The following is a 25880-nucleotide window of genomic DNA, read 5'->3' as shown; positions in this document are numbered from 1 at the left end:
TTTGAAACTTAAAGTTGTTTCATTATGAAGACAGTTTGCATTGACTGAGGTTGTCCAAAATCATCGAAATGTTTTGACCCCTTGCATTTGGAAGATGAGTTAATACACCATGGTGATTAAAATATTCAGCTGGGTAAGTAGATTGAAGTTACTTCCTTGGGATATTCCAAGAAAAGAGCATGCATAATCTTAGTTCATTTGGGTCCTTTATTGGTGAAGGGCTCATATGCAAAAGTGTAAATCCAGAATGCTCTTACCAAAATATCACTGAGGCTAAGTTGGTTTAAAATTTACAAATGATTTGGTAGGGGAAGCTTTGCAGTGCAAAGGGAGGAAAAGGACTGCATTGTGAGAGCAGATGGAAAATTGGAGAGTGCCTTCAATGAGATGGAGTAAATATGTTGGCCATGTGGCCTTCTCTTATTCCTATTGAAAGTCTGCCTTGGGTTTCATCTTCTCTTTCGTTCAATAGTCTTTTTTAGTGTTGATGCTGAACCGAACAACTGGAAGCTTTGGAAAAATATTGAAGACTAGTATTTCCAAGTCACCATCTTCAGCTAGAATGGTGATGGGAGGGCACCAAAAGCACGGCCTGCTTTTGACCCAGCACCTGATTTATTTATAATCATAATTACATGTTGTGTATTCAATATTTCAATAATATTTGAGTAATCTTGCTTGATTGAACTTTCTTGTTCATTTAAATAATTAATTATGGATTACATGTATGAATATGTCAGTTGCATATGTCATCACACTACTATGTGACACATGTGTGCCTCGATTAAAGTAAAGACAAAGTTACACCTGCATTCCAGGACTCTCTTGTCTTTCCTTTAATTAGTTTAATGTTTTGAAGGTACAAGAAATAACAAGCATTCTTAGTTTCTTTGTCCCCAAAGTTAACAAGTTACAAAGAGTGAAAAAAACATGTACTGAAAATGTACATAAAGTCTTTGCAACTCTGTTAGTTATTTGCCATAAATATTTTTACCAATATCGACATTCATAATGAAAGATTTAATGAAATAACATATCTTTCTAATTTAGATAGATCAGACCTTTTCATTTGTCTTTTCAGATGATGTGGATGATGTCACTTTGTGCCAACAAGCACTTCTAGAGGTTGATAACAGATTGCACAAAGCAGAGAAAGAAAGTTCAATTTACTCCCAGGAACTGAAGAGTCTCTTGGATGAGATTAAACATGCGGTGGCTGTGACAACAAAGGCAATGAGTAATAACACAACCATGGCCCTATCTGACTTCTCAGGTACAGTATATCTGCTTTTTGTTTCTGTACATTTAAGTGGTAAGTGGCACTGATCTGATTTCTATAAATGTTGATATGGTTAGGAACAAGCAAGACACTGATCTTTCTGAAAGATGTTATATCAGATGATAATTGTTCATGCACAGATAAAACGCATAGATTAAAATACAACTAGGAATCTGGAAATGCTGGAAATCCACTCTAAAAATGAGAAATGCTAAAAGCAGTTGGCTGATGAAGTTGCATTAGAATTTTGTGTTCTTTCCAGGGAAGCAGGATGAGCTGGAATCAGGTTGGATGCTGCTTAAGGAGCAGTAAGAGTCAAAAAAGTTAGAGTACACTCAAAGAAGGAATTCAGAAGGGCAAAGAAAAGGTCTGAGTTGGACCTGACAGGAAAATCCAAAGAGGTTCTATAGAAATATTAAGAGTTAAAGAATGGCATTGGAGAGAGTAGATCCTCTTAGAGATCAGGAGGGACATCTATGTCTGAAGCCATAGGAGGTGGTGTGGGGTTTTAATGAATATTGCTGCTAGGTGTCCACTGAGGAGAAAATCATTGTTGCTCAAGAAATTAAAAAAAAAATGTGTGGAGGCATTTGGAGAACATTCGTATTAGCAGGGAGGAGGTTTTTGCAGCTTTACTGCACAATAAGGAGAAAAAGGCATTCAGCACACTGGTTTCATCCATCAGGGCATTGAGTATAGGCATTGGGGCTTGTGTACAAGTTATTGGAGTACTTGGTGCACCATCAATAACTCACGCTGAGACTTAGGAAACGAGATATCGGCTTTTATTGACTGGAAGAATAAACAGCACTACATCCTGGGGAAAATGAGGGAGAGCAGCAGCCCACAGTCGCCTTTATACAGGGGTCTGTGGGAGGAGCCACAGGAGCAGTCAGCAGGGTCTGTGGGAGGAGCCACAGGAGCAGTCAGCAGGGTCTGTGGGAGGAGCCACAGGAGCAGTCAGACAGGTATATCTAGTTCACCACAGTACTGTGTACAGTTTTAGTCATCCCAGTTACAGGAAGGATCTTGTTAAACTGGTAAGAGTGCAGAAAATATTTTCAAGGATGTTACCAGGACTAGAGGGTTCTTGGAAAGTAGGGGAATGAGCAGCCACCTTTTAGAAGTGTTTAAAAGATAAGGTAGATGGCAAGTCTTTTCTCCAGAGTAGGGGAGTCCAAAACCAGGGGCATAGATTTAGGATGAGAGTGGAAGGATTTGAAAGATACCTGAGGGGCAATCTTTTCATGCAGAGGGTGATGAGTGTATGGAATGAGCTGCCAGAAGAAGTAGTTGAGGCAGCATGATTTAAGACGTATTTAGATGGGTACGTGAAGGGATGAGAGCTTGGAAGGATATGGGTGGAATGCAGGAAATTGGGTGGATAACATGGCTGGCATGGACATTGGGGCAAAGGGCTTGTTTCAGTGCTGTATTGTTCCATGGCTCTATATAATGTGGGAGCTGTATACAAGCTCTCAAATAATAGCGGGTTATTCCTATAGTTGATCAATACTGTGGTTAACACTACCCGCATTGAAAGAAAAATAACAATGGAATAGCAGCACAAAGTTGCCAGCATTACAGAACAGAACAGAAGGACCTGGGAGGGGTACGTGATTCCCCGAAACTAGCATTGCAGGAAGACAGATCTGTGAAGAGGACTTTATAACAGCAATTTGTGTTAGTCTCACCTACATGCTCAGATTCTGCTTTGGAAATTTTCATGCATTCCTGCTTTATGACTTTGTACCTGGAACTGGACAAAGTTTTTTAGACTCCTTGATGCTATCACTAAAAACATTGCTTTATGCTATCTCAACAATTTTGTTAACAGTTTTTGGATTTGTTACCACGTAATGGCACCTTCCTTGCTGGTGTTTGAACCTTCAGTTCAAGGCTTGTTTGTTTTGCTGCCACTGACATTCTTAGAATGGATCCAGTTTTGATATCTTTGCTAGAAATCTTAGCGTACTATACCACGGGGAAAAGGGATACGGGCTCCAGATGAAGGATCTTGGCCTAAAGTGTCAACTGGCCTTGGCCCTTTACAGATGCTGCCTGACCTGCTGAATTACTCCATATTATTTTGTGTGGCTACAGAACCCATAATCTGCAGACCCCTGGGTCTCCAAGTTGCAGTGCAGCCAATACAAAGAAAGTTTCAAATATTTATTTATCTCCACCTTAAATATATCCAATCATTTTCCTTCACTGTCCTCACGTAATCTTACTCTTTTTATTCAAATTTCATTTTACCTTTCACTTATTACTTACCGTTTTCCTCTTCTAGACTTTGTGACATTCCTTATCATTTTTATTTGCTCGATTGCAAACAAGGGCTTGCTTGAATGACTGAATGTTTGTTGTTCAGATTACTGTGATAAATATCCTTTGTGTCTGCCTCTCGAACTATTTGATGTTTATTCAACCAATTAGTATTCTGAACCTACTTATTTCAAGATTTCAAGATTTACTGATATCTTGTGCTAAGAGTTCACTGTGTTCCTGTAAGATTTTTTTCATTTGTATTCTCTGCCTTTCTCATGGTTAGAATGAGGAACTTGTGTACACATGCAGACATACTATCACTTTTTTGCCCAATCCAATATTTCAAAATTCCTTATTGTGCAAATATGTACAGAACTTATCTCAGGCCCATTATGGATCATGACCATTCACTCACATCCCAATGGGATGGAAAATTTCAAAGATTCCAATCTTCCAAGTGAAGAATTTCAACTTAGAATTGAACAGCTATACATCAAAGAATTTTGATTTGGTCCAGAAAGCACCAGAAATGTGATTTTTACACACCTTATCAGTTAAAGACAGGTATTTGGTGCTAAATTTCTACAACTTTGTGTGTGTTTAGTCTCTTTGTCAGCAGGTGACTGCGTAGCTGACCACTTGGGAAGTTTCCTCGATCTGCGTCGAAAGTTTCAATGAGCAGTCTTCAAATTGAAGACTGAAGAAAGGGTCAGAGGTCAGGTCATTGGTTATCTTTCTCACTGAAGCATACCACTCTTGGAAGTGGCATGTGGATGGGATCACTCCAAACTTGCTCCATATCACTCGTCACTTTGCAGAGCTAATTAGTCAAATATTGAGGAAGGAGTCACTTCAGTTGTGCCATTTCATTTTACAAAGCTAACATGAAATAGCTTAAACTTCGCTGAAAACTGCATTCTCTTTGCAGATTTTGCATAAAACAACACAGTTTCCAGCTCCATAATCTCCAAAAAAAAATGTCTTTCTTCTGGAAGGTAGGACAAAACAGTTGAGAGACACAAATGAGATCGCACATATTTGTTTACAGCCTACGGCCTGGGCCCAGAACTACTTTACCTTTTATTCAGAGCATTGACAATGTAATCCTTTCTACATGAATGAAAAGTAGAAAATACTACTAACAATAGATTTATATTAGTCTTTTCTCTTTCATACAAAATACTTCGATAATCTTCCAATGAACGTTATGGTTTATGAGGTTGAAATCTCTAGTCCTAGCAGAATAATTTACTCTCCCAAATCTTTAAGCACAAGGAGAGCTGTCATGTAGTTCGCATATACTGTACACCTAGGGTCTCATCAAGAAATAACATTTCTTGATCATCAGCTGTGAACAAATTCCAGCATCTGAGCAACTTGCTATATTAAGTTACTGAAATACCTTGTTTGCCTTTGTGGAATTTTTGCCTGAAAAGAATCAGTATCTTCACTCTATTATTTATTCTGCGGATTCCTTAAGACAATGCAATTCACAATCAGAATCGGAATCGGGTTTAATATCACCGGCATATGTTGTTTTGCTGCAGCAGTACGTTGCAATACGCAATTAAAAACTATAAATTACAATAAGAATTATAATTAATTAAATAATAAGTGCAAAAAGAGAGGGGAAAAAGTGAGGTACTGTACATGGGTTCGTTGTCCATTCAGAAATCTGATGGCGGTGGGAAAGAAGTTATTCCTATTGTTGAGTGCAGTAATCACTCAACAAGCTACAAAACCTGGTCCTCTGTACCTCCCTCTGCAACTGGATCCTTGACTTCTTCATCAGGACACCACAGCCAGTGTGGATTGGAAATAACATCTTCTCCTCACTGACAATCACCACTGGCACACTTCAAGGATGTGTGTTTAGCCCACTGCTCTACTCTCTCTACACCCACAACTCTGTGGCTAGGCACAGCTCAAACTCCACCTATAAATTTGCTAATGACACAGCTATTGTTGGCAGAGTTGTATTGTATTGTATGCCTCCTTGCCACAATCTGAAATTCTGCGAACAATAGCTGGCAGATAAGGATGCTAATCTTGTATTCAACTTCAGTAAGACCAAGGAACTGATTTTGGACTTCAAGAAGGGGAAGTCAAGGCAACATATGCTAGTCCTCATCAAGGGATCATCAGTGGAAAGGGTGAGCAGTTTCCAGAGTGTCAGCATCTCTGAATATCTATCCTGGGCCCAACACATTGATGCATTTACAACGAAGGCATGATAGCAGCTATATTTCTTTAGGAGTTTGAGGAGACTAGGTATGTCACCAAATTTCTGCAGATGTACTGTGAAGAGCATCTGTCTGGTTGCATAGCCATCCAGTATGGAGGAGTCACTGTACAGGATCAGATAAAGCTCCAAAAAGTTGCAAATTCAACCAGCTTCATCATAGGCACTAGCCTCCTCAGCATTGAGGATATCTTCAAAAGGCGATGCCTCCAAAAGGTGCCATCCATCATTAAGGACACTCATAGCCCAGGACATGCCCTCTTCTCATTGATAACATCAAGGAGGAGTTGTAGGAGACTAAAGATACATACTCAGCATTTCAGGAACAGCTTCTTCCCATCCACTATCAGATTCCTGAATCGGCAATGAACCCATGCGCTATTTATTTAATTTAATTTTAAAATATATTTCCTATTGTAATTTATATGTTTCTTTATTAATATGTATTGCAATTTACTGCTGCCACAAAACAACAAGTTCCACAACATTGGCCTAAGATATTAAATGTGATTCTGATTTTGATGTTGCCATCTTTATTGTCCATCCTCAATTGTCCTTGAGAAGGTGGTGGTGTGCCACTTTCTTGAATAATGCTGTTCTTGAAAGTGATGATACAAAGGCAAAACAATTGTTTAGGAGCTCCAGGAATTAGACAAAACAATTAGGAAGAAATAGTGATACATTTCCAAGACAAGGTGATGTGCAAATTGGAGGGGAAAATGCAGACAGTCCCATGCATTTGAAACCCTTATCCTCCTTGGTGGGAGAGGTTTGAAAGGTGCTACAGGTCCACACTTGTGCTGGATAAGGAAAGTAAGGATGCTTAGAATGGTGGAGTAGGTGGAACATACTGGATACAGTTTACTGGTCAGACTTACTGCACACTTGGACTTTCTTATTCCAAACACAGAGGGCTGAATGAGTTAACCCTCTTCTCCTGAGAGGAATCCCATGAGATGGAGCTGGCCTTCTAGGGCAAGCAGAGCTTGGGTAATGATGTTGAGATCATGCCCTCGAACACCCTGATGATTCATTCCAGCCAACTGAATGGTCAAGGTGGGGAAAAAGACATGAGTTTATGTCTCAGGTCCTGGAGTTTTCTTTAGTACATTAGAATTGATTAAGTAACCTGATTTTAAAAAAAGATAGATTCTATATTACCCATAAGGCTTCTAGCTGTAGTAAAAGTCCCGGGTATCACTGGGAGATACACCCCTCTCTATTTTTGGAGTTCAGATGGTAAAGTTCTACACAGAGTAGTCACAGTAGATAAAATTCTGCCTTATATGTACTGGAGAATTACATAAACCACTCACTGTAGCAAATTATAATTTAAAAGAACTAATCTACTGAAAAACCCACAAGGAGATTATTTTGGTTACAGCAGACAATGCTTCATAGCAGCTTTCCAGTTTTAAATATTCATCAAGGAGGATGGCTTTTCACAGCCTTCCTTGGGAAACTGAACATTTCACCTGCTTGAAGCTGCAGAATCAATTCATTCATCAAGGCTGGTAGCTGTGATTCTTTACTTTGCCAGTAACGGATATAGGGCCGTTGTGGTCGTGGTGAGTAGAGCTTGCACCTGAGCCCTCAGGTAATATGGAGCAGCCGAAGAACAAGTCATAAACATGAGGAAATCTGCAGATGCAGGAAATACAAAGCAACAAACACAAAACGCCAGAGGAAATCAGCAGGTCAGGCAGCATCTATGGAAATGAATAAACAGTCAACCCTTCTTCAGGACTGAGAAGAGGGGAAGACACCAGAATAGAAAGGTTGGGGGAGGGGATGGAGGCTAGCCAGGTAGATGGGAAGGTCAAGGGCTGGAAAAGAAGGAATCTGATTGGAGAGGAAAGCGGATCAAAGGAGAAAGGGAAAGAGGAGGGGACCCTGGGGAAGTGATAGACAGGCGAAAAGAGCTAAAAGGCCAGAGTAGGGAATAGAGGAAAGGGAAGGGGATTTGTTTTATAAGAGGGAGAAATTGATAGTCCTGCGATCAGGTTGGAGCTACCCAGACAGAATCTAAGGCGTTGCTCCTTCACTCTGATTGTGGCCTCATCTTGGCATAAGAGAACAGGAATGGGAATCAAAATTAAAATGTTTGTCCACTGGGAAGTCCTGCTTGTGGTGGATAGAGCAGAGGTGCTCGACATTGCGGTCCCCAGATTTACGATGGGTCTCACCAATGTAGAGGAGGCTGTGTCAGGAGCACTGGACACAATAGACAAATTCAGCAGATTTGCAGGTGAAGTGTTGCACATGAATGGGCAGGTGTAGCACTTAGGCCACTTGCTGGGGTAAGTGCCAGGAGGGAGATTAGTGGGGAGTGAATCGCGGAGAGAGCGATCCCTGTGGAAAGCAGAAGTGGGGAGGGGAGCGAGGATATGTTTAGTGGTAGGATCCCTTTGGAGATGGTGGAAGTTGCAGAGGATAATGTGTTGGATGCGGAGGCTGATGGGGTGGTGGGTAAGGAAAAGAGGGAATCTCTCACTGTTAATGCAGCAGGAAGATGGGGTGAGCATTGACGTTTGGGAAATAGAGGACGCGGATGAGGGCAGTATCAATGGGGAGGGAGGGAAACCCCAATCTTTGAAGGAGGAGGGCAACAGGTGTTTTCTTAGTTTAAAAATAATTTCTTTTTAGTTAAAAACGTTTAACCACAGGAGAAAGGCAGAACTACATCTTAGAATATGCTGTTATAAGTAGGCTTTGTGCATACATATTGTTCATTCTAGCTTGCTGATGAAGCTTTAACATATATTTAAAAAATCCAATTTTCCTCTCAGCCCCAATCTCCTGCCTTCTCCTTGTATCACTTTATACCCTGACCAATCAAGAATCTATCAACCTCTGCCTTAAATATACAAAAAGACTTGGCCTCCACAGCTGCCTGTGGCAAAGAATTCCACAGATTCACCACCCTCTGGCTAAAGAAATTCCTCCTCATCTCCATTCTAAAAGGACACCCCTCTATTTTGAGCCTGTGTCCTTTGGTCCTAGACTCTCCCACCATAGGGGACATCCTCTCCACATCCACCCTATCAAGGCCCTTCACCACTCGATAGTTTTCAATGAAGTTACCACACATTCTTCTAAATTCTAGTGAATACAGGCCCAGAGGCATCAAACGCTCTTCATACGACAAGCCATTCAATCCTGGAATAATTTTCATGAACCTCCTTTGAATCATCTCCAGTTTCAGCAGATCCTTTCTAATATAAGGGCCCCAAACTGCTCACAATACTCCAAGTGAGGCCTCACCAGTGCTTTATAAAGTCTCAACATTACATCCTTGCTTTTATATACCAGTTCTCTTGAAATGAATGCTAACGTTGCATTTGCCTTCCTCACCTCAGAATGAACCTGCAAATTAACCTTTAGGGAATCCTGCACAAGGACTCCCAAGTCTCTTTGCACCTCATTTTTTTTGCATTTTCTCTCCACTTAGAAAATAGTTAACCCTTTCATTTCTTTTACTAAAGTTCATGAGCATACACTTTGCAACACTATTCCATCTGCCATGTCTTTGCTGATTCCCAAAATTTATCTAAGTCCTTCTGTAGCCTTGCTACTTCCTCAAAACTACCTGCCCCTCCACCTATCTTCGTATTGTCTGCAAACTTTGCAACAAAGCCATCAATCCCATCATGCAAATCATTGACATTTAACGTAAAAAGCATTGGTCCCTGTGAAACATCAGTAGTCACCGGCAGTCAGACAGGAAAGGCTTCCTTTATTCCCATTCTTTGCTTCCTGCCAATCAGTCACTAATTTCTTGATGCTAGAATCTTTCCTGTAATACCATTGGCTTGTAGCTTGCCTCACATGTGACACCTTGTCAAAGGCCTCTGAAAATCCAGGTACACAACAGCAGCCAATTCTCCTTTGTCTATCCTGCTTGTTATTTCTTTAAGGAAATTCCAATAGATTTGTCAGGCAAGATCTTCCCATGCTGACTACAGCCCATTTATCACGTGCCTCCCAGTACCCCGAGACCTCATCCTTAATAATCGATTACAATATCGAAGTCAGACTAACTGGCCTATAGTTTCCTTTCTTCTTCCTCTCTCCTTCTTGAAGTGTGGAGATGCATTTGCAATTTTCCAGTCTTCCAGAACCATTCCAGAATCCAGTGATTCTTAAAAGATCATTACTGATGCCTCCATGATCTCTTCAGCCACCTCTTTCAGAACTCTGGGGTGTAGACCATTTGGTCCAGGTGACTTATCTAACTTCAGATCATTCAGGTTCCCAAGAACCTTCTCTCTAGTTATGGTAACTTCACACACTTTATGCCCCCTGGCACCTGGAACATCCATTATACTGTTACTGTCTTCCACAATGAAGACTGATGCAAAACACTTACTCAGTTTGTCCGCTACTTTGACGTCCCCTATTGCTACCTCTTCAGCATTGTTTTCCAGTGGCCCAAAATCCATTCTCACTTCTCTTTTACACTTTATGTATCAGAAGAAACTTTTTGTATCCTCATTAAAATTATTTGCTAGCTTAATTTTGTATTCCATGTTTACCTTCTTAATGACTTTTTAATTGCCTTCTGTTGGTTTTTAAAAGCTTCCCAATCCTCTAACTTTCCAATAAATTTTGCTCTATTATATGCCCTCCCTTGTTAGCCACAGTTGTGTCATCTTTCCATAGTCTACTTCTTCCTCTTTGGAATATATATATCCTGTGCTTCCAAATTGTTTCTAGAAACTCCAGCCATTGCTGCTCTGCCATCATCCCAGTGAGTGTTCATTTCTAATCTATTCTGGCCAGCTCCTCTCTCATGCTTCTGTAATTCCCTTCACTCCACTGCAATACTGATACATTTGACTTTTACTTCTGCTACTCAAATTTCAGGGTGAGTTTGATCATATTATTCTGCTGAGGAGTTTCAGCCCAAAACATTGACTGTACTTTTTCCATCGGTGCTTCCAGGCCTGCTGAGTCTCTCCAGCGTTTTGTATATGTTGCTCGGATTTCCAGCATCTGCAAATTTTCTCTTGTTTGTAACTCAATCATCAGTGTCCCCTAAGGGTTCTTTTACCTTAAGCTCTCTGATCACTTCTGGTTCATTGCACATTCAGACATTCTCTGTATGTTAGACTCAGTGCCATCTTCATACTGCTCTCTTCTAAACTCAACTTCAAAGTAAACTTGCTGGTTTAACAAAGGCTGAGGTCAGGAAAAGCCAAATTTCCTAACCCTCTCAACTATATGAGTTCCTTTCACAGTCAGAGTATAAAAGCTGATGTCCGACATACAGTACACAGTGCAGTCTTCCTCCAAAACTAGCAGCACTTGGCAAAGACCTGAAATAACTTCCAATTGCAGGTATTAGCAGTTAATAGTACTGCCATTTTAGACCTGTACACTTATCTTCTTGTATGGCAACCTAATTTTAAGGTGTAAAACAGACATTTAACTATACCATGTTTTAGATCACAGGTGCTTATTATATGCTAAAAATACTCTGCCATGGCATTGAGTGAGGCTCCTCTTTTATCACTCAAATCACTAAATCAACTTTAAAGCCCCGATTTATGCATAATTTATTAAGTTCATCTGTTGCTGAAATACACTACACTGCTTTTGTTTCCTCTTCCTGACTGTCTTGATCAGCCTCCCTAACTTTACACTTTAGAATCTTGAGTTCATCCAAACCTGCTGCCATTTTCTCACTCACACCAAGTTTTGCTCAACATCAGTGGCCTCTGGTTTACTTGCAGCGTGACTTTAAAATGATCTTCTTAGCTGTCAAGTACCTTCAAGTTTTTATTCCTCTGTCTTTTTACTCTTCTCCACCCTTACAACCTTTTAAAGTACAAGCACTAATCCCAATCTCTTGATCATGCCGGAATTTACTGTTTCCACCATTGGCAGCCATGGTTCAAGGTTTTGCAATTGTTTTGCTAAACTACATTATTTTCCTATCTCCCCTTGTTCCATTAAGGCATTCTTTAGGACCTGATTGTTTGAGCAAGCTTTTGATTGTGAAAAAGCATTTCAGGATGTATATTGTATACATTTCTCTGACATTAAATGTACCTTTGAAACCTTTGAAATTGTGCTGCCTTTATGGCAGTTATTTAGTTTATAATATTTTCGCTTAGTAATTTGTTAGCATTTTTTAGTTAAAGTTAGGATTGTTTAAGTAAATTCATTTGTCTGTAATATATCGCGGCTGCGATGATGTCACATCCGGTTTCGCCGCGTCTCGTGGGAAAATACTGGTTTGGGATAAACACAAGGGTGGGGGGCGCTCACATGTGGCAGTTCAGCGCGAGTTAAGGTTTTTCTCTACCCACCAAAGACACAGTGAAAGCAACGCTGTAAGTCATGAGATAATCAATATGTTGAATTAAAATGTTAACGCTGATTCTGTTAAAAGTAACGACTGTCGATAAGGTTTATGTTTTCGTTAGTTAAAGAGTCGGGATAGTTTGTGTTGAAGTGTATTTAAAGCAGTCAATGGAGCAGGTAGATTCTGACTGTATGCTGCACTTTAATGTAATGTAGTTATTGTAGTTTTACCTTTGCAAGTATTCACGATGTAAATGTGATATTTAGAAGGAAACAAACACTGTACCAATCTTGTATTGTTTTATCAACAGTTTTCACCATACGTTAATGTGAAGAGTGAACAGTAAATGGTTAATCTTACTGCGACCTTGTTTTCATTGACTACGGTTTAACTCGACGTTTAATTCGGGTTCGTTACACCCGAGCGAGAACGTTACAGAAATATATATTTTATGTGGCTTGGTTGAAAACTTTGTTCAGTTACATCTGGGTCATGTGTTTTGAGATGTTTTGCTATGTTGACGACTTTCTACAAACTGAAGATTTTGCATGCACTCTGGTTATGTGTAAGATATTCCCTTTACGTATAGGTTTTTCAACCACAGACAGAGCAACATGAAGGTCTGTGCTCAGTCAGTTATGTAAGCTGTGACAGCCTATTCTACCAGCCTTGCCCTAGTGATGCTCCAGTCAGTTACAGACAAACTTGCAACACAAACTAGGCCACAGGTGTAGGTCACAGGCATGAGAGCCAATCTGCTACAAGTAATGGAGTTGGACAGGCAAACAGTCTGTTCTGGCAATTCTTATTGAACTGTTCAACAAAGGCGTGTTGTACATCTCTAACTGTTTACGCTGATTTGTGCTTGGATTTCACTAGCAGGAATATTCAAGGACATTTTCAACCTCTCACTATTATGGGCAGAAGTTCCCACTTGCTTTAAAAAGGCAACAATTATACCAGTGCGAAAGAAGAATAATGTGAGCTGCCTTAGTGACGATCACCCAGTAGCACTCACATCGACAGTGATGAAATGCTTTGAGCGTTTGGTCATGACTAGACTAAACTCCTGCCTCAGCAAGGACCTGGACCCATTGCAATTTGCCTATTGTCACAATAGGTCAACAGCAGACGCAATCTCAATGGCTCTCCACACAGCTTTAGACCACCTGGACAATACAAGCACCTACGTCAGGATGCTGTTCATCAACTGTAGCTCAGCATTTAATACCATCATCCCACAATCCTGATTGAGAAGTTGCAGAACCTGGGCCTCTGTACCTTCCCCCTGAAATTGGACCCTTGACTTTCTAACCAGAAGACCACAGTCTGTGCGGATTGGTTATAACATATCCTCTTTGCTCACAATCAATGCTGGTGCACCTCAGCGGTGTGTGCTTAGCCCACTGCTCTACTCTCTGTATACACATGACTGTGTGGCTAGGCATAGATGAAATACCATCTACAAATTTGCTGCTGATACAACCATTGTTGGTAGAATCTCAGGTGGTGACAAGAGGGCATACAGGAGAGAGATATGCCAACTAGTGGAGTGGCGCCACAGCAACAACCTGGCACTAAATGTCAGTAAGATGAAAGAGCTGATTGTGGACTTCAGGAAGGGTAAGATGAAAGAACACATACCAATCCTCATAGAGGGATCAGAAGTGGAGAGAGTGAGCAGCTTCAAGTTCCTGGGTGTCAAGATCTCTGAGGATCTAACCTGGTCCCAGCATATTGATGTGGTTATAAAGAAGGCAAGACCACGGCTATACTTTTTTAGGAAGCAATTTAGCATGTCAACAAATACACTCAAAAACCTCTATAGTTGCACTGTTGAGAGCATTCTGACAGGCTGCATCACTGTCTGGTATGGAGGGGCTACTGCACAGGACCAAAAGAAGCTGCAGAAGGTTGTAAATCTAGTCAGCTCCGTCTTGGGTACTAGCCTACAAAGTATCCTGGACATCTTTAGGGAGCGGTGTCTCAAAAAGGCAGCGTCCATTACTAAAGACCTTCAGCACCCAGGACGTGCACTTTTCTCACTGTTACCATCAGGACGGAGGTACAGAAGCCTGAAGGCACACACTCAGCGATTCAGGAACAGCTTCTTCCCCTCTGCCATCCGATTCCTAAATGGACTCAAAGCTTTGGACACTACCTCACTTTTTTAAGTATACAGTATTTCTGTTTGTGCACATTTTTAATAGTCTATTCAATATACGTAATTGATTTACTTGTTTATTTTATTTTTTTCTCTCTGCTAGATTATTTATTGTACTGAACTGCTGCTGCTAAGTTAACAAATTTCACGTCACATGTCAGTGATAACAAACCTGATTCTGATTCTGATTTGTGGAAAATTATTACTTAGCTTAAAATCATTCTACAGAGCCTGTAAGCATTTAAACACTATAGGCTTTCAGTTATTTAATACATTGAACATAAACCTTCCACTGTGCCTCCAGCCAATTTCCATGGAGGATCCTGCAGATTTGCACAACCGGAGGATTATTTGCTGAAATGTTTATGATTTGTGTGACTCTCAATATAAAACCACAGCTTTTGTTCCAGTTATGGGACTTGGCTATATGTTGCATCATTGACAATTGCAGGATGTCCAAATCAACCCACAGTCAAGGAATTGCTTCTGGATTGTAGTCTCTGTTGTTTCCTTGGTAAATCTGGAAGCTCATTTCTCACACCAGGGGAATGAGATGAATGACCCCTTCCAAGTGGTACTTTAAGGCAGAGTGTTGGGTGAGACATCAAGTGGCTTTCTTAAATAATTTCAAGTGCTCCATCTAGCTAACCTAGCTAACAAATCGTCAGTGAAAGACTCTATATTAAATATAGTGACTAAATTAAGTAAGCACTCCCTGTATATTTAACTGAAGTCACAGCCTGGATGTTGTGCTGGAGATGTAAGCAGTACTTGCACCCATGTTCCGCAATAATTATGCCAGATTGGCACAATCAGTAAAACCCATCAGGGATATCAGAGTCAAAAATAAGAATGGCTATAAGCAGCATACCACCTTAACATTCATCTCCTTGTTTCTAGATCCAAAGACGGTAAAAGAATTGAACTCTGCAGGAATCCTTCCAGTTCAGCTCCAAAACATTTTCTATTACCTTCCTCATCTGATGTCTAATGAGGACAGCCTTCAACCGAAGTTATTGATAGGTCAGGGAAGAACTGGAGGTAAGAACTTAAAAAGTGTTCATAAAAATGATCAAATGTAATATGCTTCTGATTTCATAACATAAATGAGTAAATTTAAAAGCTTTCCGTTACTTTTTCTCATATTGTCCAGTCACTTTTGAAAATATTCAGCGATTAAATTTTGACCCCTCTTCTTTCAGTTTTGCAAAATCTTTGACTGTCTTGAATTTTGCAGTTGGAATATTTTCTCACTCTTTCTTGGCTAGTATAATCAAACCTTGAAGATTTTGAATGACTAGAGACATGGACAAATGTAAAAGCTTAAAAAAACTCACATTTGCATAATATCCTCCAGAAACTCCAGATATCCCAATGTTATTTGCAACAGAATAAATACTTAAGTAGCGTTAGTTACTTCAGAAATTAGAGTTAATTTGTGCACGATAGGTTATACAAGTATCATTTAATAATGAATAAGTAATCTGCATGAGAAATTGGTCAGAACTATTGAGAACCCTCTGCAAAATACTGCCAAAGGGTCTTTGATTACCACCCGAGAGGACCCGCTGTTTGGTACCCCCGATATTATAACGCTACACTGTACCGGATCGGAGTGTCAAGTTTATGCTTATTTTAAAGGATTGGGACCTGAACAACTAGGCAAGAATGCATCACTTAATCATAATGGATAAGACTTAGAAAAATCCTTTTGCCAATTTAGAAATAATCTTTTGGAAATTACTCCTTGAACTTCAAAGGCCACGGAGTAAATTCCACAGGGCTGATACACTTCCTTGTACTACGCACACTGACTCACTTTAACAATTGTCAGTGTTTATATACGTTCCTTAACACCACAGTTAGCCCAATTCTTGGCTTATTTAACTTGAATCTTTGTAAATCACCTGCACTTGAAAATCCTACCTACATTGACTAAGCATTTTAGATTCTTCCATTACTTAAAAAAAAATCTCACTTGCTTAAGTCTGTACTTATTGCAGGTTGAGTTCTCCTGCTCCCTAAATGTATCATGGTAACAATTCAATCCTTTAATAATGTACCTTAGCCACCATGCGAGGGGATAAAAACTCAGATTTTAAATGACACCTCATACCAAGATGGAGTTATACTTCATAGTTAATATTCAAACATCCTGACAACATATTCCATTGTTCAGTCAGGTCAGTTTCATTTTTGATGCATACTGTTCACAAGAAAGTAATTACTACAAAATGAGTTGGGGATCTTTGTCCCAATAAAGAGGCTTCCTATTGGGTGACTGCTTTGGCTTGTAGCCTGCTTTTCCTAGGCATTTCTGGTGGCATTGAACATGATTTGATGCCTTCACCTCAATACCACATCTGACAATTGCCAGTGGCATTTATTTTGTTACTAACCTGTACAGCCCCACAACGAGAGATCCAAATTCAAGCAAGAGGCTCTGGAAATCCATGTGACAACAGTAACCACACTATACTGAATTCAGTATAGAATCACAACTGTACCTACAACCAGATGTGCTCTGTCTTCCGGATGCCAACAAACCCATCTCCCTAGACTTATAACATTAGTAAAGTACCCTGAATAAGTTTTCAGCAACAAATAAGATGATGGAGGAGTAAAGGACTGAAGATGAGGAAATGTGATGGGAGAGGAAGATGATGCATGGAATCAAATAAGACAGGTGAGGTGCAAGTAAGACAGGTGAGGAGGTGGGGCAGAGGGGGAGAGGAATCAGTGGCAGAAATGTGCGAATGATGGCATGGATGAAGGAGGGGAAGGAAACAAAGTGGCATACAGCTGGGATGTGTTAGAAAGTACTTCCACTCAGTACCTTTGAGCCTGCTGAAAGGACATAATCTCTCCCTTGCACTTACTCTGGAAGAAGCCTTTGCATTCATGTGGCAATTGTCATGATCTCACGATAATACAAGAGCTTTTAGAACCAAAAAAGTACCGCTGATATCACCAATGACCATCGCTAAAAGATGTACCTGCACAAGTACATATATACATATATGAAATGAAAAAATTGTAGCGCTATCACAGGTACAGAGCATCATATAAGCACATTCATATAGACAAATGTAAGTTATACACAGTATTTACAAAAACACAATTAGAACATAAATACAAAACCCATCTTAATGGAAAGAGATCAAAATTGTCATAGTGTTGCTAAGCTGTAGTGATTAGGGTTGTGCCAGTTGGTTCATAAGCTGAAAGGTTGGAGAGAAGTAGCTGTTCTCGATCCTGGTTGTGTGGGACTTAAGACTTCTGTAGTTCCTGCAGTTTCTGTAGTTCAGTGATAGCTGTTAGAAGATGGTATAGCCTGGATGGCGGAGATTCTGGATGATGGATTTTGTCTTCTTGAGGCAATGCCTCCTGCAGATACTACTTCTGGTGGAGAGGGATGTGGGCCCGATGATTGGGGCTGAGTCCACTACTCTCTGCAGCTTCTTATAATTCCTTGCATTCGAATTGCCATGCCAACCATAATGCAACCAATCAGGATACTTGTAAAAGTACTGCTGTAGAAGTTTGTTAGAGTGTTCTGTGACAAGCCGAACCTCCTTAACTTCAGCAGGTCAGAAAACACGAAGCAGAGTTAACCTTTTAGATCAAAGAAATTTCAATGATTTTCATGGCAATCTGAAATGGTATCTTAACCACTGCTTTATTTATACATCAGCTCTGTGCTAACAAATGGAGAAGCTGGCAGGAAACAAACTAAATGCATTGACTCAGTACTTCAAAGGGGTGGGAGAATAACAAAGACAGTCTTGCTTATTGACATAACATATTGAATCTAAGGAACTAAAACACCTTGGGCTTGTATTTGTTTGCTTTGTATCTTAATTTCCAGGAAACTTAGTATGTTCTTTGATAAAAAGATCACAACAAAGGCCATGACAGAAGGACAAAAAAGAAAATATGTTACTGATTTTAAAATTGCCTCGTTTAAGTATAAATGAAAGAGTTGTCATGAAACTGTCTTTATCGTACTTCATGTTAGCTTAATCAATAGAATAAGCAGCTCATCTATCTGCCTTCCCATTTACGATGACTGCAAAATATGAAGAATTATTAAGCTCTATTTACTGTCTAACCCCACTGGGTCACAATCACTAGCTGATCATAAAGGCTGACTTCATCAAGCATACTGGAACCAGAAGGCTACTCAGATCTCAAGGCTGCTTCCCATCCAATTAAGTCATAATTGATCTCCTGCTCAAATCCATTAATACGCATTCACTCATTCTCCCTTGGTGCCCTCGAGTAACAACAATCTATTTTTCAGTCCATTGCTTTTTGGGTGTTCCTGGTTCCCACTACTAGTTGTTGTTCAGTGGTGTTACAAAAACAACCTGACACTCATCATTGGTAAGACCAAAGAATTAATAATGGTCTTCAGGAGCGGGAAGTCGAGGGAACACACACCAGTTCTCATTGAAGGGTCAGCAGTGGAAAGGGTGAGCAGCTTCAGGTTCTTGGGTGGCAACATCTCAGAGGGTCTGTTGTGGGCCCAACGTACTGATGAAATCGCAAAGAAGGCACACCAGCGGCTATATTTCATTAGCAGATTGAGGCAACTTGGCAAGCCACCAAACACTAGCAAATTTCTACAATTTATCATCAACAGCTGAGGAACTGATTCAGAGTAGCAGGCTGACTGGCTCCTCCTTCACCTAAGGCCCCGACACCCTAACCTTTTCAATCTGGCCATTCTCATGTAAGTGGTTGCGGGAGTCACCAAGAATAAGCAGTATACAAACCTTCTATTATTCAACTAATTCACCAGCTTTACAGCACCTGGAGCACAATGTATCTACTTAATTGCATTTCAACAGATTAGCTACAACTACCATAAAACTATCAAGACAATCACTCATTAACTAGAAACTCTGGGAGTCAAATCAGATATTCTCTGAAATCTGAAGCAGGTGCATGATGAGTCACTAACCTGTGCCCATTTAATCCAATGTCGGTAGCATGTCAAATTCATGTCTCTTGTTTCCTTTGCCTCTGCGAGGGCTAACTCCTCAAGGTGCTAAAATAGACAATAGACAATAGACAATAGGTGCAGAAGTAGACCATTCGGCCCTTCGAGCCTGCACCGCCATTTTGAGATCATGGCTGATCAATTACTATCAATCTGTTAAATCTGCACAGCATTACTTAAATCCAGCTTCTACTTCTTAAAAGAGGCTAAAGATTACAGTTATAGTATCTTCTGGAGCAGAAATAAGCTGGGTGACACTCAAGAATGAACCAATATGAGATACTCCTAGTCCTGTGGTTTTCTGTGGCTGCGCTGGGGACTGTGGTGCAAGAAGTGTATAAAAGGAGAGATTTTCTCCTCCTGCAACAGGCCAAGGCAATGGAAGATGATAGCAGATCTGGTTAAATCCAGGAATACATGCTCATGCTCCTAGATATAAAAAGTCATAGAATTGTATAGCATGGAAGCAGGTTCTTCAGTGCGTTCATCGACATCGACCTCTCTATGATATTCCCAATTACCTGCGATAACTCCATATCCTTCTTTACCTGCGATAACTCCATATCCTTCTTTGCCCTTCTCTTTTAAGTACTTGTCCAGATCCCTGTTGAATATTGTTACCTACTGCATGTCCACCACCTCCTCTGGCAGCTCGTTTTAGATACCAACTACTCTTTGTGTGAAATACTTATCCCTCAGATCCCCTTTAAAACTCCTCGCTCTCACCATAACCCTTTAGTTTTAGCCAAGTCTACCATGCAAAATTCCAGCTATGTGGCCTATCTGTGCCTCTCATTTTATACTGTATACCTCCATCATGTCATCTCCCAGCTTCCATTGTTCAGAGGAAACAGACCCAACCTATCCAGTCTCTCTGCAGTTCCCTTATCTTACACAGTGCACCACCAACCACACTAATAGCTCAATGTATCACACACCCCTTGCTAGTTTCTGCCTATCACAACAGACATTCACATGCTAAATTGTGTCATTTACCAATACTGAAAGACCAACCTCACAGCTTGCACACAATTCCAGCTTTTCACACAATCAGATAGCACGAAAGTCCTTTGACACTCCCCTCTCCCATTTAAGATAAAGTGTTACAATATTAGAGATGGCTGCAGCTGGGAGGTGGGGCCAGGCCCAGTAGCTTCATCTTAACCTCATACAGTTGGTGTTGGCCAACACTGTACGAGTGGTGATTGATATGTTTGTGGCCTAAGGTAGAAGGAGTCAGTTTTAGAAAACCTAGCACATTTATTTTTCAACATAGTCCCCTCCTACATTTACACACTTAGTCCAGCGGTCGTGGAGCATACAGATCTTGGACCTCCAGAAGTGGTCCACAGCAGGGGTGATTGATAAGTTCATGGCCTAAGGTAGAAGGAGATGAGTTATACAGCTCTCGTTACATGCACATGCAGTTCAACTCTTTGAGTGATTATGCAGAAAGTTTGAAGTTAATAACTCATTGGGGTGATTAATAAGTTTGTGGTCTAAGATAAAAGGAGATGATTTATTAACTTTAAACTTTCTGCATAATCACTTAAAGAGTTGACCTGCATGTGCAAGTAACGAGAGCTGTATAACTCATCTCCTTCTACCTTAGGCCACAAACTTATCAATCACCCCTGCTGTGGAGACTTTCTGGAGGCCAAGATCCGTATGCTCCACGACCGCTGGACTAAGTGTGTAAATGTAGGAGGGGACTATGTTGAAAAATAAATGTGCTAGGTTTTCTAAAATTGACTCTTTCTACCTTAGGCCACGAACTTATCAATCACCCCTCGTAACAGCCATTAGAAGTCCTCAGCAGACACGGACTGTAAAGGACAATGATATCCTGATAGCTGATCTTCCTCCTCACATTCTACTTCCACTTCCTCCCCCAGACTCTTCTGATGTGAACAACACAGTAAGTTTAAACATGAAGCTTATACTCCCCACCACAGCCTTAGATGACATCTAGTGGTTTCAGCAATGATAGAAGAGCTTGGAGACAAGGGGTACTCATGAGGGGTATAGACAAGCAAACTATTTCCACTGTGGTTAAGTGAGACTAGAACTAGAGGTCATAGATAAGGGTAAAAGGTGAAATATTTAAGTGGAACCTGAGGAGGTAATTTCTTTACACAGAAGGGGATGGGACTGTGGAATGAACTGCCAGTGGAAAAGGTGTATGTGGGTTTCATTTCAACACTTAAGAGAAATTTGGATAAGCACATGGATGCGAGGGGTATGATGTACCATAGGAGTGGGCTGATGGAAGGAGGCAGAATAGTAGTTTGGCAAAGACTAGGTGTGCTGAGGTACTCTATGACACTATAAAGACATGAATCACTCAACTTCACACGCTCAGTCACCAGCTCAGATACTGACACAGTAATTTAAGGGTAGGCTTAGAGGCAAAGTCGGCGCTTGGGTCAGAGACTGGGAACTTACAGCTAGCGATGAGGCTGGGACAAAGGATATCACAGGGGTAGGCTGGCTACAGGATGAGGCAGCACATGTTTGGTTGCACAGGCCATCGATGGGCATTCTGTCAGGCAAACTGTGGGCAGAGAGTGCATGAAATGCTGGTACAGTCAGGTCTGCCAGAACATCTATGAAGAGTGTCAAGGAGTTTGGGATTGACTTCACTCATATTTTATGTAACTCGGACTGCAGTCTGGATGAGGCAGTCAAATCCAAATCCAAAGTCTGCTGAGATACAGCTTCTGGTGGCCAAGGTTCAGCTTTTGCACAACACAAGAAGCCAGCCATTGTTTGGATGCTGAGGTGGAAACTCAAGAATCAGCAAGCTCTGACTGGCCTATCATATCGCCATGGATACCCAGGTTCACAGGTTGCTGCAGTGGTCTAGCAATCTCTCCTTTTGTAGATTAATAGGACAGACAAGACTCCACCCCAGGGAAGTACCTGAGCTTTCATGAATTTGCTGCCATCTAATTTGACTACACTCAATTGCTGACCACTGCCTCTCTGTTAGTGTCTTCATTACTGTGTATCAGCCACCCTAAACCATCCATCCATTTCTTGCAGTTTCTCTGTCTATGCTGCGTCTGTTCTTGAGATGAGGCTTTCTACTGCAGGGTATCTGAGATGTCCTCCTTTCTCAGGAACTGTGTCTTCACCCCCACTGTGGTTGATGGAGCCCTCTCTGGATCTCTTCAATTTCCTGTACTTTTGCTGTCACTGTGCCTTCCCCACCCCAGACAAAGCAGCGACGGATTTCCCTTGGTCCTTACCTTTCACGCCACTCTCCTTCCTATCCTACACATCATTCTTTGATGTTTCCACTAGCTACAGCAAGATCCTGCCACTACTTACATCTCCCCCTCCTTATCATTTTATGTTTTCTGTGGGATCCATTCTTGCTTTGTCTCAATGGTCACTTTCCCTGAAAACTGTAGAAGGTGCAATTTCTATCTCCACCTGTCCCTCCTCACCTCCATCCAGGGATCTAAACAGGCCTTCCAGTGAGAGCAGAGATTCACATGTACCGCTGCCAATCTTTGTTTTTGGTGCTCTCAACGTGGCCTCCTCCATTTCGGTGAGACTACTTTGCTGAGATCCTGCATGCTGTCCGCCATGGCTACCTGGAGTTTCTGGTTGATAGCCCTTTTAAGTCCCTTCCCATTCCAAGACCGAGCAGTCTGTCCTCAGCCTCCACTACTGCCAGATTGAGGCTAAACACAAGCTAGAAGAACAACAACAGCGCCCGAGTAATCTACAAAGGACTGACGTTAATTTTGAATTCTTCTACTTCAGGCAACCTGACACTCTTTGACCCTTTCCTGTTCCTTCTGATCCACTGAAGTCCTCTCACACATACCCTTCTTTACAAACGTGCCCAACTCATTTATCAGCCACCCCACCTATTCTATCTGCCCATCGCCCACACACTCTCCCACTGGTCACCTGTCCCCACCTGCCTTTGTTCGCTTATTTGGTTCCAACCTTTATGTTCCTTTCTGATCAGGTTCCATCATTTGCAGCCCTTTCTTGCATCCACCTACCATTTCTAAGCCTTTGTCTTTCTCTCCATTCTTCCTCCCTCATCTGCCAACGACCCCTGGAGTTACCTATCACTTGTCCGCACTTGCCCCACCCTTTCCCCTCACCTCTTTATATCGGTTGTCCCCCATCTATTCTTTCAGTCCAGATGAAGGGACTCACTCCACGGATGCTGCCTAACCCTGAGTTCCTTTGTGTTTTTTTGCTCCACTTCCAATGATAAGTTCTAAGTAGATTTGTATCTCCTGAGAGTCGTGTATTTGCTCTTCTTTTGATCTATAGCTTTAATAAATTTTTAATTGTTCAATTTTATTACAGCTTCTCCATCTCCTGTTTATTGCGGTGGTGAGAGATCAGGCAGACGCTAACAGAGCAGTTAAACTCAACGTTAGCTGCTTATATGATTCTGACTTTGGAAATGCTTCTGTTTCTCATCAGTTTATAGACCATCTGATGATGTTTGCTTACATAATTAGATTATTGGAAGCCTCACAATGTGGATTCACAGCCACCTGAAACTCAGCTGAGGCTGCCTTGATTTATTCTATAATGTGGGTCTTTACCGTCAGCACAGGAACAGATCCTTTGCTCCCAGCTCTCCATCAAGCTCCTCTTTATACTAATCTCATTGTATTACCTCCACATTCCCACCACTCACCTGCAGACCGGCGGGGGGGGGGGGGGGGCAAACTACAGTGGCCAGTTAACCCATCAACACCTACATCTTCAGGAAGTGGGAGGAAAGATCACTTCCTCCCACTCGGTCAGATGGAGAGCGTGCAAGCTCCACACGGACCGCAATGGAGGTCAGGCCTGGAGCGGTGAGGGAGCTCTTTGTGGCTAAAGAAAAGGAGCCTTCAATTTCAAATGGCTGAAGCTTCACTGAAACCCAATGTACGATGGGAATAATCCTTTAATTGCTGCCCCTCACCATGCTCTTAAAATGATGAAGAATGGACCACCTAATTAACATGGAACTTGGCATACTTATCGAAGCAGAATACTACATTACCACTTTTACTATTGTATACCCGTCACCTTTGCTAAATTGTAAACAGCATGGGAAAATTGCCCCCCTCTACCCTTTTTCTCGCATCCTCCTGGGCTACAAAGTTCCTCCTACACCTACGCCAGCCCCCTTCATCTGGTTTCTTTCCATCTTCCTCCTTGTACTCATTTGCCCCCTCACTCACATACTCCTCCCACTGGGTGCCCACCCCCCCACTGTCTCTATCTGTCCACCCCATCTCCCTCATATGATTCTTTACTTCACTATTCTTTCCAATCAAATTCTACCATCTGCAGCCCCTTGTTGCCCCACTAATGCCCTCCAGCCTCCATTACTATTTCCATTCTCCAGTGCTCTCCACTTCCTGGTTGCAGGGAAAACAGGAGCTTGTCTGGCTTTTTCTCCACAATCAGGATTCTAACTCTTGTAATGCTTTCTGTAATCCTGTTTCCTTTAGTTCTTTCGATCACAATTTCATTAATTTGCACCAGTTTGAAATTGTCATCTTTTACAATCTTTTTCCTGAACTAGACCAAAAGCACAAGTAACCAATACTGGGGATGAATCTGATTCAGAAAATAAATCTCTTTAAGTTGGAATTTCCCCTGGATGTCAATAGGACTCTAAAACAATATGGCAAATGGCACATGATCAGGATTAACATCTTCTGTGGTGTTTGTTGCGTGTCTGTAAGATGGCTATAAGGATTCAAATTACCCTAGCATTTGCAATTCCCTGAATGTGATGAGTTTGTATCCAACTAGCAGTTGCAAGAAAAGGCCATGATCACAGTGAATGGCAGTGCTGGCTAGAAGGGCCGAATGGCCTACTCCTGCACCTACTGTCTATTGTCTATTGTTTGTGAGCCCTTTGCAATTACTTGGTTTTCAGTATTAATTATTCATAAAATGTGGTCTGATCTTCATCTAAGTCTTAAAAAGTACAAACACAATCAGCCTAAACTCTGAACATCCTCTACATAGCACCATCCAGAGACAGAGAAGCAGTTTCAGCGACAGGTTACTATCGATGCAATGCTCCTCAGACAGGATGAAGAGGTCAATACTCCCCAATGCCATTAGGCTTTACAATTCAACCGCCAGGACTTAAGAACTTTTTAAAAGCTATTATTAATGCTTTTTGAGATAGTGATTTAGATGCATATCATATTTTTTACTGAGTTAAATATTGTATGTAATTAGTTTTGCTACAACAAGTGTATGGGACATTGGAAAAAAGTTGAATTTCCTCATGGGGATGAATAAAGTATCCATCTATCTATCTATCTATCTATCTATCTATCTATCTATCTATCTAAACTAATGACAAACAATAACAAAACTTTTCATGTCTTTATTGAACACATTATTTAATCATTCACAGTCCAGGCTGGAAAAAGTATGTGAACCCTTGTATTTATTAACAGGTAGAAACTCCTTTATCAGCAATAACCTCTACCAAACATTTCCTGTAGCCACTGATCAGACCTACACGACAGCAAGGAGGAATTTTAGACCATTCCTACATACAAACCTATATCAGTTCATCATTATTTCTGGGGATACTTCACATGAACAGCC

General features: G+C 41.1%; 1 protein-coding gene across 4 annotated transcripts in view; it reads left to right on the top strand.

Moving 5' to 3' along the window:
• LOC140726403 (alpha-1,3-mannosyl-glycoprotein 4-beta-N-acetylglucosaminyltransferase B-like) overlaps window positions 1-25880 on the top strand; it is a 203860-nt gene that overhangs the window by 69536 nt on the left and 108444 nt on the right. For all 4 annotated transcript variants that reach the window (XM_073042738.1, XM_073042737.1, XM_073042739.1 and 1 more), the window contains exons 2-3: window positions 1082-1273; window positions 15167-15307. In XM_073042738.1, the coding sequence (XP_072898839.1) occupies window positions 1082-1273; window positions 15167-15307 (333 nt within the window). The remainder of the gene's footprint in view (window positions 1-1081; window positions 1274-15166; window positions 15308-25880) is intronic.

This window comes from Hemitrygon akajei, chromosome 4, assembly GCF_048418815.1.
Source record: "Hemitrygon akajei chromosome 4, sHemAka1.3, whole genome shotgun sequence".
Taxonomy (NCBI): Eukaryota; Metazoa; Chordata; class Chondrichthyes; order Myliobatiformes; family Dasyatidae; genus Hemitrygon; species Hemitrygon akajei.
Note: the sequence above shows the minus strand (reverse complement) of the source record. Positions and strands in the feature narration are given on the sequence as shown.